The sequence below is a fragment of the Varanus komodoensis genome, unplaced genomic scaffold (genome assembly GCF_004798865.1).
Source record: "Varanus komodoensis strain SLA01 unplaced genomic scaffold, ASM479886v1 scaffold44_3, whole genome shotgun sequence".
Taxonomy (NCBI): Eukaryota; Metazoa; Chordata; class Lepidosauria; order Squamata; family Varanidae; genus Varanus; species Varanus komodoensis.
The window spans coordinates 4,867,000-4,882,088 of NW_025336010.1; the positions used below are offsets into that span (position 1 = coordinate 4,867,000).

The 15,089-nt window shown below is 44.3% G+C and overlaps 1 protein-coding gene across 2 annotated transcripts in view; it reads left to right on the forward strand.

The window, feature by feature from the left end:
* The window catches only part of GPCPD1 (glycerophosphocholine phosphodiesterase 1), a 63,115-nt gene that overhangs the window by 42,201 nt on the left and 5,825 nt on the right, over positions 1-15,089 (forward strand). For both annotated transcript variants that reach the window (XM_044444149.1, XM_044444150.1), the window contains 5 exons: positions 5,604-5,665; positions 8,174-8,239; positions 9,533-9,669; positions 10,627-10,762; positions 11,027-11,187. In XM_044444149.1, coding sequence (XP_044300084.1) covers positions 5,604-5,665; positions 8,174-8,239; positions 9,533-9,669; positions 10,627-10,762; positions 11,027-11,187 — 562 coding nt within the window. The remainder of the gene's footprint in view (positions 1-5,603; positions 5,666-8,173; positions 8,240-9,532; positions 9,670-10,626; positions 10,763-11,026; positions 11,188-15,089) is intronic.

Sequence of the window (15,089 nt, forward strand, 5' to 3'; positions counted from 1 at the left end):
TCCCTGCATTGGGTTGCGGGGTCGACTCTTGGGCACTGGGTGCCAAGTGCAAGGTCTCCTCGTGAGTCACTGTTTCTGTCGGAGCTTCATGCACGACAGATGAAGGTGCTTCCATCATGGGCGATCAGCCTGCTTCCCCGCCTAAAAAGCAGCGGGAAAAGAGGAAGCACAGCGGCCCTGAAAAGCTGTCTGTTCATAAGAAGGCCAAGAAAGATAAGGCCGAAAAGCCGGTTAAGAAACCAAAGAAACCTGAGCATACTAAACACCGACACTTGGGTTCGGCGGCATCCTCAGTCCCGACTGCTGTCGCGGTACCGACACCCTCGGGTCCGACCATCCAGGCGGCTATGAGGGTTACTCCTCCAGGCTCCCCATGTCGTACGGGAACTGAACCGCAACTACACCAAGATCCTCCCCGTGGTTCGATTTCCGACAGCAAGATACAAGATCCTCCACCAAGGGCTAGGTCTCCCACGCCTATGCCTCCTGTACGGCTGGATACCGAGACTGGAATGTCTCCTCCGAAGAGCAATAGAAGCTGATCTTCCGACGGCCGATCCGATGACTGGTATCACTCCCAGTATTCCTTGGTTTCAAGATGGGGTGACTACCAATCCGGCGGTTACTACCCGGTTTCTTGAGACCAGCCTTCTCCACCAGCTCCTCAAGATCGCTTTCATTCTTCGGATCTGAGAGATGCTCCACTGGCACCTCCTAGGGAGAGCGGTAGATCAGTGTCACCAGGAGACTCTTCCTCCAGCTCCTTATTGGATGGACTCGGATGAGTCTGAGGTCGATTCGACTTCACCTGATGCTGCGGTTACATCTCAGGGCCCCGGATCACCAGAAGAGCCGCACATCTCCTTTGCAGGGTTGATGTCCAGGCTGGTTCGGTCGCTGGAGATCGAGGCTCAGCAACAGCCCGGTCTGAGCACCGATTGCTTCTACAGTGTGGTCCGGGGTAAACAATCGACCTCCATTGCTTTACCGCTTATCACAACTCTGCGCCAAGCGATGACTCAGCCATGGGACCTCCCGGCTCACCCTCAACCAACTTAAAGGAGATATTAAGCCTTGTACCAGGTTCGGGAGGGGGACATTCCGTTCCTCCTATGTCACCCTAGGCCGAACTTGGTCATGGTGGAGTCTTCTCAGGGCTGGGAGTCACGGGGTCACACCGCACCCCGTGACAAGGAAGGGAGGAAGTTCGACTCCCTCGCTCGCCGAGTCTATGCGGCCTCTGGACTCGGCCTGCAAATCTCCAACTATGAGGGGACACTGGCGCATTACCAGTATTTTATAATGCAGCGGCTGGACAACATCATTGCCGTTCTCCCAGATAACCAAGGCGACCTTGCAAGGGTTTTTGTAAAGGAGGCCATGCAGGTCGCAATACAACAGCTCTCCACGGCCAGACACCATGTGGATGCCGATTCGAGGGCCTTAGTCGGTGCCATATCCCTCCAGCAATATGCTTGGTTGTGTAATTGCAACTTCCCGGAGGAGATGAAGAGGAGAATCGAGATGCCCTTTGACGGATCCGGACTCTACAACGCAAAGACCGACCACAAATTGAAGAAGATTCACGAGTCTATGATGACGGCTCGATGCATGGAGTTACAGCCTCAGCCTCGACGTAAGTGGTAGTGAACCCGTCCACAATACCAGCAGCAATACCAGCCTCGACAACAGCCACAGCACTGCCAACAATGCCGCAGACAACAACCACCTCAGCAATTCCAACAAGGCCACCGCCGCTTTGACGGTGATAAATGCCAGTGCTGATGGGCCGGGCAAACCTTTCCTCTGCTCCCAACCCCACCTTCCTCTCTCTCATTTGGGGACTGGCTGAAAGGCCAACCCCCATTTGGGAGTCCATCACACAGAAACATAGAAACAGAGCGAGTCAGAAGGGGCCTCCCGGGCCATCTAGTCTGACCTCCGGCACCAGCCGGCTCCGCTCACGACATGCCCACCATGTGGACATCCAGCCTATCCTTGAACACCTGCACCGATGGAGCCTCAACGACCTCTCGTGGAAGCCCATTCCACACCCTCAGGGTCCTGACCCTGGGTCCATTCCACACCCTCAGGAAGTGCTTCCTGGCATCTGATCGGTGGGTGTTACCCATCATTCAGCACGGATATCGAATAGAATTCGACATCATTCCTCCATCGAGTCCGATCCGGTTTACCCCATGCTCGCCAGTGTTGTTAGACGAAGTGCGTCAGCTCCTTTCTAAAGGAGCGGTTCGTTGCTTGTCTCTACCTGAAGGACTCCACAGATTCTATTCTAGATACTTTACAGTCCCGAAACGGGATGGAGGTCTCCGACCAATATTGGATCTGAGAACTATTAACAAATTTATAACACCCAAGAAATTTCGGATGACCACCCTTCAGAATATTCTACCGTTGCTGAGGAGAGAGGACTGGTTCGCCTCATTGGACTTGAGGGATGCCTATTTTCACGTTTCGATCCATTCGTGTCATAGGCGTTTTGTCCGTTTTGCTGTTGCTTCTGAAATCTTCGAATTCACTGTGCTCCCGTTTGGGCTGGCTACCGCCCCGAGGGTCTTTACAAAGTGCATGGCTCCGGTCTGCGCATACCTCCGACAACGTGGCGTTCAAATATACCCCTATCTCGATGATTGGTTATTAGTATCTCAGACCAGAGAAGGACTTTTTTCCTCTATAAATATGACCTGCACCTTGCTGCAGGATCTTGGACTTTGCATTAATTGAGGGAAATCCTCTCTTGTTCCTGCACAGATGATCAGTTTCATCGGAGCTCGTCTGGATTCCATGGTGGCGAAGGCATTCCTTCCGCAAGACAGACAGCGCACTCTTGCTCGACACATCCATTGAACGCAACGAGAAGGGACGGTTCCTGCTCGATCTATCCAAAGACTCTTTGGGCACATGGCCACGTCGGTTGCCGTCATCCCATAGGCCAGGCTTCGGCTTCGCCCCCTCCAGCTCTACTTCAACAAGATGTTTCAACCACAAAAGGACTTGCCTACAAAGTTGATTCGGCTCCCATCCTCCGTTCTACAATCTTTGATATGGTAGACAGTTCCAGCCAATTTAAACGTTGGAGTTCCATTCCGACCTCGGTGCCCTACAGTGACTCTCAGTACCGATGCATCTCTGCTGGGATGGGGAGCACTGTGTTCCGGCCTACGCACTTAAGGAGTTTGGAATCGACATGAGTCCAGGAATCATATCAATTTCCTGGAACTTCTGGCAGTATTCAAGGCTCTATGATCGTTCGAGGATGTTCTTCAGCACCGAGTAGTTCAGATAACTTCGGACAACATTGCTACAGTCTTTTATCTGAACAAACAAGGCAGGACGAAGTTGCCTACGCGGGCTCGGCTATCGATGCAAATATGGAATTGGTGCATCCCGAGAGACATTGCACTTGTAGCAGTACATCTAGCCAGTATGGACAATGTCAAGGCCGATCTTCTAAGCAGACAAATGTCGACATCCCACGAATGGGAACTGGATCGACAGATATGCGACCAACTCTTCCATCACTGGGGACATCCGGACATGGACTTGTTCGCTACCCGGCAGAACAGGGTATGTGAGAATTTTTGCTCGAGAGCGGGAATCAGACAAGGATCATCGGGGGATGCTTTTATGATCCTCTGGGACAATATGAACTTTTACGCTTTCCCTCCGATTCCCCTCATTATGAGAGTAATATCGAAGATAGTCTACGATGGGGCCACAGGACTACTGATAACCCCATGGTGGCCACGCCAAGCATGGTTTTCAACACTTCTTCGGATATCTCACGACGAATACCTTCAACTTCCGACTGTGCCATATCTAATAACTCAGCAAGAGGGCACAGTTCGTCACCTGGACCTGACATCTCTGAAATTAACAGCCTGGCGGATTCAATAACACTCGCCGCTGACTCAGTACTGACAACGTTCAACTTTTAAACGGATCGTGCACCTGAGTCAGTCACTAGGACTGAGGCTTCGAATCCATTGCCTTTCCCTGCTTCATCGGACTCGACGAGTTTTTCCATCGGGATCAACGGTTTTCCACTCGGAGATTCAGAGCATTCTCGAATCTGCATTAAGACCGTCAACACGAAAGTCATACACGGCTAAGTGGAGACGATTCTCTACCTTTGCAGAGTCTCGTTCGTTTCTTCCATATTCAGCATCCATAGAGAATATTCTTCATTTTCTCTTAGAGCTCCACCATTTAGGACTTAAACCATCTTCTATAACGATGTACACGGCGGCAATTTCTTACTACCATGGTACAATTCAGGGATCCTCCATTTTTTCCCAACCATTGATTAAAAGATTCCTCAAAGGACTACATAACCTTAATCCAACGATCAGACCAGTTATGCCTACTTGGAGTCTTTCAGTGGTATTGCAGGCACTAACGAGAGCTCCTTTTGAACCTTTGGCGACTGTTGATTTGTGCCTTGTTTCCTGGAAGACAGCATTTCTTACATAAGCTCGAAGAGCTAGTGAGCTCTGTGCCTTCAGGGTAGACGCTCCTTATTGAATTTCCATAGGGAGAAAGTTGTTCTACGAATGGATCCAAAGTGGCTAGTACTTTTCACATGAGTCAGGAAGTCGTTCTACCTGCCTTTTTTCCATCTCCATCGAATCCAATTGAGAGATCCTTACACACGCTCGACGTACGGCGCTGTTTAGCCTTTTATAGATCAAGGACTGACTCCATTCGTTGCTCCAATCGGCTCTTTGTTAAATACTCTGAGCACGACCAAGGTTCTCCGGTTACCCCTCAAAGACTTTCCAAATGGATAGTTCACACTATAACTTTGTCCTACCAGTTAGCTAAGATGGACTTACCTACAACCCCGAGGGGTCATTCTACTTGAGCAGTAGCTGCTTCTTTAGCCTTTGCGGCAGAGGTCCCAATTGACGATGTCTGCAGGACGGCCACTTGGGCCACTCCATGCACATTCGCTAAACATTATCGTCTGGATGTCCATGCGAGACATGACTGTTCCTTTGGCAGAGCCGTCCTTTCAACTGTTCTTTGTTGATGACACCTCCCCTCCTCCAGTCAGGGTAAGCTTGCTAAGCTACCCATATGTGTGATGCACAGAGGCCACGACGAAGAAAAGCAGGTTGCTTACCTGTAACTGATGTTCTTCGAGTGGCCATCTGTGCAGTCACACAACCACCCGCCGGCCCCGCTTAGTGTCGATGGGTGGAACTTATTATCGGTACCATACTGCTTTTTATTTTTCGATTCCTACATCGTATTTCTTAACTTGTCATCGGTGCTTACAACGTTTTTTTCCTTAGTTTAAATTTTTTTTTCTCTAGAGAGCGAACGTCCGGTTTATCAAAGACTGGAAAATGGCGAACACTCTGCTCCATATATACTACGGGGGGGAGGGGAGGGGAGTTTCCCGCCAAAACCGTTAGCTATCAATCTTCCGGCCATAGGCACTGTGCAGGCACAGAACCCATATGTGTGACTGCACAGATGGACACTCGAAGAACATCAGTTACAGGTAAGCAACCTGCTTTTACCATATACAGCTTAAGATTTCTCTCCAAGGCCTATTTTATGTAATTTCTCTACAGAATCATTTAAAGATGAAGACAATGTTCCTTCTGACATGCAACCCTTTCCCTCTCTGCAAACAGTAAGTTTATTTTTCATAAGATAATGGATGCCACTAAGAATCTAACTGGTATCAGTGTATTTTTTTGCCTTGGAATCTGTTTCTTGGTTTTCTTAGTGCATTTTGCTGATGTGACAGAGGTGGGGCCAAAGAACTGTATACATGATGTGTCCAGAAAGTAATGAGAATGATATTTTAAAAATTCTTTTATTGAAAAATTTTACAATTGAACATTGTCTCTTTCAAAGTATGCACCTTGTGAGTGTACACAATGCTCCCAGCAATTTTTCCATTCTTCATAGCATCCCTGTAAGTCTTCAAGTGGGATGGCATTCATAGCCTGCGTAGTGGCTCTTTGGATGTTATCCACACAACCAAAATGGTGTCCTTTCAAACCATTCTTCATCTTTGAGAGTATGAAAAAGTTGCAAGGAGCCAAGTCAGGGCTGTAGGTGGATGGGCAAGCACCATGATGTGTTTTTTCAGCCCAAAACTCTCTGACAGCCAAAGCTCGGTGCGTTGTCGTGATGAAGGATCCAAGTTGAGCTGATTTCAGGACGCACATGAAAAACTCTTTGTCTCAAGTGACCAAGAACTTCCAGGTAAAATCTTTGATTCACAGTTTGACCAGTAGGTACAAATTCCTTATGGACAATTCCACATGAATTTAAAAAAATCCAATGTCCATTGATTTGACTTGATTGTTTGAACTTTCTTGGTGCAAGGTGACAAGGGTGTGTTCCATTCTGAACTTTCTTTCTTTGTCTCGGGATCGTACTCAAACACCCAAGATTCATCTTCTGTGATCACTCGACTCAAAAAAATCAGACTCTCTTTCCAAACAGGCCAGCAGGTCTTGGCAGATACATTGACGGCGTTCCTTCTGATCAAGTGACAAGTTTTTTGAACAAGGTTTGCCCAAACTTTTCTCATGTTCAAATCCTGAGTCATAATTTCATGAACAATTGACTTGGTAATTCCCGTTTCCTCTGCAATCATTCTGATAGTGAGCCATCAATCATGGTTGAGAACAGACCTCACTGCATCCACATTCTGTTACTTTTTTGATGAAGAGGGGTGTCCTGATCATTGTTTGTCTTCAACACCTTCTTGTTCTTCCTTGAAAGCTTTGTGCCTCACCATTTCCAAAGTTTCTGATACACTTTTACCCAATTTTACAGAAAATTTTATCACGTACTGCTGTTCCAAACTTGTTCACATTATTCTTAATAGAAGGCACTTGAACAAGGTGTCAGAAAAAAGAACGTATCACCTCTGACAAGGCTGGAATGTAACTGATCAGTGTTCTAACATATACCTGGCACCCCACCCCAAGTGACCTTGGCCAGCTTCTCCCTTAACAGAGCCCTACTTGACCGCAGGAACTTCATTCTCATTACGTTCTGGACACACCTCGTGTATAGGCACAAAATTACTCTTAGCTATGCCATATTTATGCACTGTTAAAAAGGCTATCGTTTATGAGGAACACCTGAAATTTTAAAAGAAATTTCTGTAGATTTCTACAAAACTCTTTTGATTTAAAGCTTAAGAAGTGATGGCAATCACTTCTAACCACATGAGTCCAGCATTTTTCTGACGGGTATTACATAGAAACAGAGCAAGTCAGAAGGAGCCTCCCGGGCCATCTAGTCTGACCTCTGGCACCAGCCGGCTCTGCTCACGACATGCCCACCATGTGCATGTCCAGCCTATCTTTGAACACCCGCACCGATGGGGCCTCAATGACCTCTCGTGGAAGCCCATTCCACACCCTCGGGGTCCTGACTGTCAGGAAGTGCTTCCTGGCATCCAAATGGAACCTTGGCTCCCTGAGCTTTGCTCCATTGGAGCGCGTCCCGCCTTCCTCTGCAGGGGAGAACAGGTCTCTACCCATCTCCATGTGACATCCCCTCACATACCTGCATGTCGCCAACATATCCCCTCTGAGTCTCCTCTTCTCCAGGCTGAAGAGACCCAGTTCGCTCAGTCTCGCCTCGTACCCCATTCCCTGCAAACCGGCCACCAACCTTGTGGCCCTACGCTGCACTGACTCCAACCTGGCTATATCCTTTCTGTAATGAGGGGCCCAAAACTGAGCACAATACTCCAGTTGCGGGCGCACCGGAGTCGTATAGAGTGGTAGTAATACCCCTCTTGATCTAGAAGCCACATTTCTGGCTATGCAACCAAGTGTGGCATTCACCCTCTTGATCACCGCATCACACTGCTGACTCATGTTTAGCCTGCAGTCAACCAATACCCCAAGGTCCCTTTCACAAGTGCTGCTCTCCAGCCACTTGTCACCTAACCTTTACTTATGACACCTATTCTAATGCCCCAAGTACAAGACCTTGCACTTATCGCATTGAATGCCATCCTGTTGTCTCCTGCCCACTTCCATAGTCTGTCCAGATCCTTTTGGATCTGGAGTACCTGCTCCTCAGTTGTGGCCACTGCTCCAGTTTTAGTGTCGTCTGCGACATTACTAGTGTCCTTTGGTTACTTCAGTAATGCTTTTCCATGCAGGTACTAGAAAGTATTCCTGAAGATGTTGGGTTTAATATAGAAATCAAGTGGATCTGCCAGCAAAGGGTAAGAAACTGTTTCTTAACATACAGCTTAGCTTAGTACTTGCATAAACCTTGCCTGCTTCCCTGAGTGTTTATATTACCAAATCCTGAATGGACTAGATGGTATGTGTCTGCTTTTCCCTTTCACTCTCATTAATGCAAATAAAATGCCTTGCTGAATTTGGCATAGTTTTCTAGGGCTAGAATGTTTAGTTTGTTCATCTCATTGCAAAATGTCATTTCTAAAAAACAAAACACGTATGCACTCTGTTGGTTGCAGCCCATTGCAGGAACTGAAAAACCATCAACTTGCTTGTTGATGAAAGATACAGGAGTGCTCAGCAGTCTCCACAGCTAAAAGGAGGCAAATCTGAGCATAGTGTATTAATGACAGAGGGTGTATTACAGGAAACCTACTTCCTAATGCCAAAACTGGGGACCAGTCAAACCCTGAATGTGTGAGTTATACTTGGTGTTGTATAAATTAAACATATGTATGGAAGTTGACTCCATGCTATCTAAGTCCAGAGAAAGAGAGAAATATACAAGTAGCTACTTTCTCTGGAGTGTGTGAAAGAGGCTTGCACAGGCTAGGTGCCTTGCATTGCCCAAAAAAGCAGAGTTCACATGAGCAGTGGTCTTCTGGAAGTAAGTGTGGACCTCCTGGCTCTCTTCTAGCTTTTGCCTTGTGGGCTCCCTTTCTTTCCTCCATCCTGTCTGATGGCTTCCATAAGAAAGGGTTTACCTGCACCTGATAAAGTGACAAAAGAGAAGAAAAGCAAGGCAGTGGAGAGGAAATACGGAGTTTACACACTAGGATTATTTCACATTGGTGCCCTTCATATCTTACCTCTGATATGAACCCAATCCTGATGCTGCTCAGACCATGTTTTCCATGTCACTGGAACATGGGCTGACAAATTAGTGTTGATGTGTTAGGCTGTTAGAGATACTTTGGTGACCAACACAATTCAGCTTGAGGGTAAACCAAACAAACTCATTAGGTTCATTAGGCTAGTCTCACATTGTCAGCTGTGACCACAGATTATATTTCATCTATTCATGCTGTACTAAGTGAACTGGAGCAAGCTTAGTGTAAACAGGTGTAGCTTGATCATCATCTGACTCAGAAGTGGATAACTTTTGGTCCTCCAGATGTTTTGGCTCACAACTCTTGTGATTCTATGCTATTGGCTATGCTGTTAGAGCTGATGAGGGTGGTAGGCCAAGTCATCAAGTTGTTCCCCAGTAAGCAAAATCAACAGATATGCATGGACCTAAAATAACCAAAACTATGTTCCTTTTTTTCTTCTAGGATGGCTTATGGGATGGCAACCTATCAAGCTACTTTGATATGAACGTGTATCTAGATATAATTTTGAAAACTGTTCTGCTCAAGGCTGGACATAGGAGGATCATATTTTCTTCATTTGATGCAGACATATGCACAATGTGAGTTAATGGAATTAACTTTCCAGTGTCCTTTTGGAGATGTGTACTTAATTTGGAGTGCCATGTCTTTATGATATAATATTTTAAATAATCTTTAGTTACATTTGAAAATGCAGATTTAACTAAGAAATGTGAATAGAAATACAAGTGACTGCGTTCTGCATTCTCTCTGTTGGCATATGGCTCAGCAGTGTGCCTGTTCCTTAAGACTGTGAGGCAGAGGGGGGTAACTTGTGGCCTTTAAGGCTTTAGGCTTTTTGGCCTATGACTTGGATCTTTCACTGTTGTCTGTGATGGCTCAGATGGAACTGTGGTGGGATCCTTTGCCAGTTGCAAATAGTGTAAACCTCTGCAAAAAGCCAGTGATCAAGAACCAGAGTCACAATTCAGCAATTATACACTTATCAGGGAGGAAACATATGTCTGCATGCTGAGCCTCTTATGAAACTTTCAGCTCTGCTGATGACATGCTGAAGAGCATGGTGCTGTCCAGTCTGGAACACATTCAGGCATTCATAATGACATTTTAACATGTATCGCACTAGAACATTGTCATTTGATCGCAGTGGTATGAAGCATTAACGAACTCACTGTCTGCCACCAGTGAAGTTGTCTAAAAGTCATGGCTTGCATCCTGTGTACTATCATCTTTTTTATGAAGAAAAGGGGAAAGAGCAGATGATGTCCATAGTTTCTCTTCACTCTTTGAAATAAATTAATGCTATACAGGAATCCCATGGCCATTTTCATGAAGTTGTGATACCATTTCACTGTCAGCTTTAAATTCGAAACCAAGGGTGCAATTTGATGCATGTTTAGACAGAAGGCTCCCAGCAGACCCCAGGCAGCTGTTAATTTAGACAGTATGTGGTATTTTGACCACACTAGAACAATACTGCAGTTTCTTTTTCTTTTTTTTCCCTATCATTGTTGTAACTAGTTCAAACTGTCTTACAGGGTTCGACAGAAACAAAATAAATATCCCATATTATTTCTAACTCAAGGAAAATGTGAATCTTACCCAGAACTCATGGATCTCAGGTGCCGTACAACGGCTATTGCCACGAGTTTTGCACTGTTTGAAAATCTGCTGGTAAGTCGTACCATCTAGATACTTGTATGTCAAGTGATTGAAGAAGTGAGGTAGTTTTACTTACGGATTCATTGCTACAATAAAATGATAGGAGTACATTGTAAACTGCTTAAGATGACTGCAGTGTGTCAAACTTAGGTAATACTGTTGAACATTCCTAACAACTTGAAAGGTTGTTTCAAAAGGTTCAGTGGATGAGCCTTTTAACGTTGCATGTTAAGAGGCTCATCCATTCATACTTAATATATCTTTCTCTTTTTTCAGGGAATTAATGCACATACTGAAGAATTGCTGAACAATCCATCATTTGTTGAAGATGCCATATCTAGAGGCTTAGTTGTCTTTTGCTGGGGTGATGAAACAAATGAGCCAGAGAACAGGAAGAAGCTGAAGGAATATGGAGTTCATGGTCTGGTATACGATAGGTATTGTGATATTTCAGTTACTACACTGAGCAACCTTAGATTTGCCATTCAGATCCATCATGTATCTTGATGGAGATACATCTCTTTTTATGGAAATAAAAAGAGTTACAATGTTTTTTCCCCTTTGGGTGGTGGTTTTGTGGTTTGCATCAAAAGTTTAGCTTAGAACAGAATGCATGTTCCGTTTGCTTTGAACTCCTCATTTTTTAAAATGAAGCAAATATATGTAAATACACTTCTTTGCATATTGATATTTCTGAGGGTGATATACATCTTGAATGTGATATTTTTATGGGTTGGATCCAGACAGCCATCTGCAGAAGGCAAGGTTGAAGCTGGCTGCATTCCTGGAAGGTGCTTCTGATTGACTTTCCAGAATCATACCCATTTCTTCTTCAACTCCCTACATCACAACTCACTCCACTCAGCAGGTTTCCAAGAAGGTTCTAAAAACTGAGGGCAAGGAGGGGTTGGAAAAGCCAGTTTCCGTTTTCTCTTTCACACAGTGGGATGCCTGGATCCAACCTAATTTAAGTCTGTTTTGCCTTAGAAATGCACCACATAGTTTAATCTGAACACTGCATACATTTTCAATTGTTGTTCTCCAATTCATCTCTCTTTTCTTTTATCTTCTGTGTGTCTATCCTCAGTGGATGTGGCTCTTTTTGGTCAATGTCTTTCTCCCACTAGTATTTGAATTCCGCACCAAATAGTTTTATGCATATGAGACTGCCTTTATCATCCAAAATACTTGCAGCTCACATCCCATTAGAACAAAATGCAGTCTTCCTTTATTGAAATGCAAGAATTGTATTGATATTTGCAAGCATCATGCCACCTGATCACTAACCATGGTCTTGCCGGCATCCATTTTCAGTTGCAACCAGTTGTTAATGTTGTACGTTGTGACACCAGTGGAAATGCTTGGCCATGCTAGGCATTGTAATCATAGTTGCAAGAGCGATTGTAAGCAAACTCCCAAATGGATTCAACAGTAACTGTGACTAACATTCACATTGGTGCTGATGTATTAATAATTTCCCTCAGTTTGGGCGGAAATACAGAAGCGGGAAAGAGGAATCTGCAAAGTGTTGCAGCACTCTGGATCATAAAATCCTTGTCTCAGTTTTGAGCAGCCTTCTGTCCGCATCAGTCCATTGATTCTTTTAAGGAAGGAGCAAGCAAATTAAGGGCTTGCCTGTGTCAAGTTTACTATTACCTGAAATGTTGAATAATTTGATTTAACAAGCAACTGACTTAAAACATTTTGTACCAGACTGCTCATTTATATAAGAATTAACATTGGCTTTGTTGTTCATATCACACAGCTGACTAGAATTTGAGCCTACAGTTTTGTCTAACATTTTGTGCTGTTCCTTTTCCCAGTTCATTTTATGGATTGGATATATTCATATATTCAAATTTAATGGACATGTATGCATTAAACTTACATCTAACCTTTCCATTTCAAACAGTGCTCAAGGTGGCTAACAAAAATAAATACAAACTATGATGAGCACTTATTATTATTATATACAAGCAAATTCATTAAAGGCATATAAAATATTAATAAATGGAACCCACCAATTAAAACCTGCTTTGTGTTGGAACCCTTGAAGAGTTTAAAATTCAAGCAGGCTCATAGAGGGACAAGAGTTTTTCAGATGGCATGGTCTCAAGTCATTAAGGTTTTATAGGTCATTACTAAGGATGTATGGATGTCATTAAAACTTTTCCATTTGTGACTTTTTGGACATCTTTTAATCCACTGTTCGTTCTTTGACAATCAGATTTTCTGCAGATGCATTTGTATATGTTTGCACAGATTCACATTTCTGAAAATCTGCAGATTGTCCTGAAATACAGAAACAATGCATTGTTTTAAAACTTTTGTCTGTAGGGAAAATGTACATTTTCAGTCAATTTTTTTTCTATGACTAATTTTGTGCTAAATTATGGAAAATGAAAACCTGGTCCACATGCCTACATGACTTGGGAATAGCTGGTCTGTTGCAGAATCTTGATTCATGGAAATTTAAATACATTTGGTTCTGTTGCACATTTCTCTGATGTTGTTAGTCATAACTAACCTTTAGAAATGGGCCAGTAGTCTGGGAAGCTGGGGGTTGCATACCTCCTGTGACTGGCCCCAGGTCACTAGTCTAGTTGTAGTATTTTGGACCAGCTGAAGTTTCTGAACAGTTTTCAAAGGTATAACCTCACGACTATGGTGCAAGTAGGTGTCTGACCTGTAGTTTTTGTGAAATAGCTGTGGGTCAGTTAAATGCAGGTTGCATTGACTGAGAGATGCTGCTATAATTTGCTTAACATTTGTTTGTTTCTGTATATTTAACCTGACTTAACTTCAAAAGCCAGAGTCTTCTAGAATATTTAACACAAAAAGGGCCATTCTGCCTTCATTTTAGGGTTCTGCTATACTTGCAAGAGGAAGTTGTGGGAGAGTGTAGCACAATGAAATAGTATAGCTGAGCACAACTGCATAGGGGTTGGGGGCTCTTGAGCAGACTTCAGAGAAACTGTTTCCCTCCCAGGTAGGAGTTGTGATCTGGGGGGTGGGAGGGTGCTTCTTTTCTTTGTCCTGACTTCAGTGAGAAATCTACCTGGGCCTCAGCTTCCTAGATTCTGCTGCTGTCCTTCTGGCAAGTTTTCCTTTGCACTGAGATCAAGTGCTGGTTAAGAGAGCTTGTGATTGCCTTTTCTTGTTCTGTTTTTGGCCATGGTATCTGGTTATGGTCTTAATGGTATGTATGGGTTTTTAGTGTATGTATTTTATATGATACTTATCTAGTGAAGTCAGCTGTACAAAACCATAGTAACTAGTGCATTTTAGAGCAGGTGTGGTTGTGACCATAATGGGTAAGATTTTGGAAAATTTCCCCATCAGTGGGGAAGTTCATAATTGACCCAACTGTCCTGGTGACTGGGATGATTAATTACCAGGGCCAGTGAGTGGGCAGTAGTCATCGATATGTATCTGCCTATGCAGGTTTTCCTCTCTGTATAGGGGTTAGGCTGAGTGCCACAATACCTGGATCCTTTCCTGCACCTTACCCCAATGTAAATTCAGATCTGATAGAAAGCTAGGGCTCAGGCCTTTTTAAAAATGAAGTTGCGAAATAGTGCTTCTAGCCACTGATGTAGCCTCACTATCTGAGTTGAGTATTCAGGTCCAAGGAAAAGTAAATGAATGCTTAGCAACATTGGCATAATCACAGTAACACCAGAGGCAGGGAAGGAAAACATATAAAAGCTTTAAAACTTTTTGGGTGTGGTTTGGTAGAGTGGTACAGAACGTATCATCAGGTTCCAAATCCTACAGTCAGATTACCGGCACCTCAGGGTGAACTTGGAGACAGCTGAAAGGCCTTCTGAGCACACTGTAATGCTTCACTGTTCTTTCTTCAGTCACCAAATAAGCATTGGGTACAAGAGGTGGTGTGTATCTGGGTTGGAAAGTAAACTAGTGTAGATCCAGCAATGCCACATTGTCAGAGCAGAATGCCCAACTTCCTCCCTTTCTGAGTTTAGGATGAGGAAAGAAATCTGCAATTAGACTTGCCTTCCACAGCTAGCAAGTACCACATTCTTCCAGCTAGAATGACAGCTGATTACACCACAGCAAAATAAAAGGGATAAAATATGTCAGTCTAGCTAGACAAAGCCATATCGATAAAGTCTAGTAACTCCCAGAACAATGTATATGGATGATACTGCCAGTGGCGTCTTCTTCAGCCTGGCTGTTGCCGTGTTGTTCAGACTCCTTTAAAATCCTTTGTTGCAAAAATCCTATATCTTGGCATCAGTCAAGCATTGCTCATACTCTAGTTACCTACTCTCCTCTTTCAGCAGCTTTTGGTGCCGATGATGATGATGATGATGAT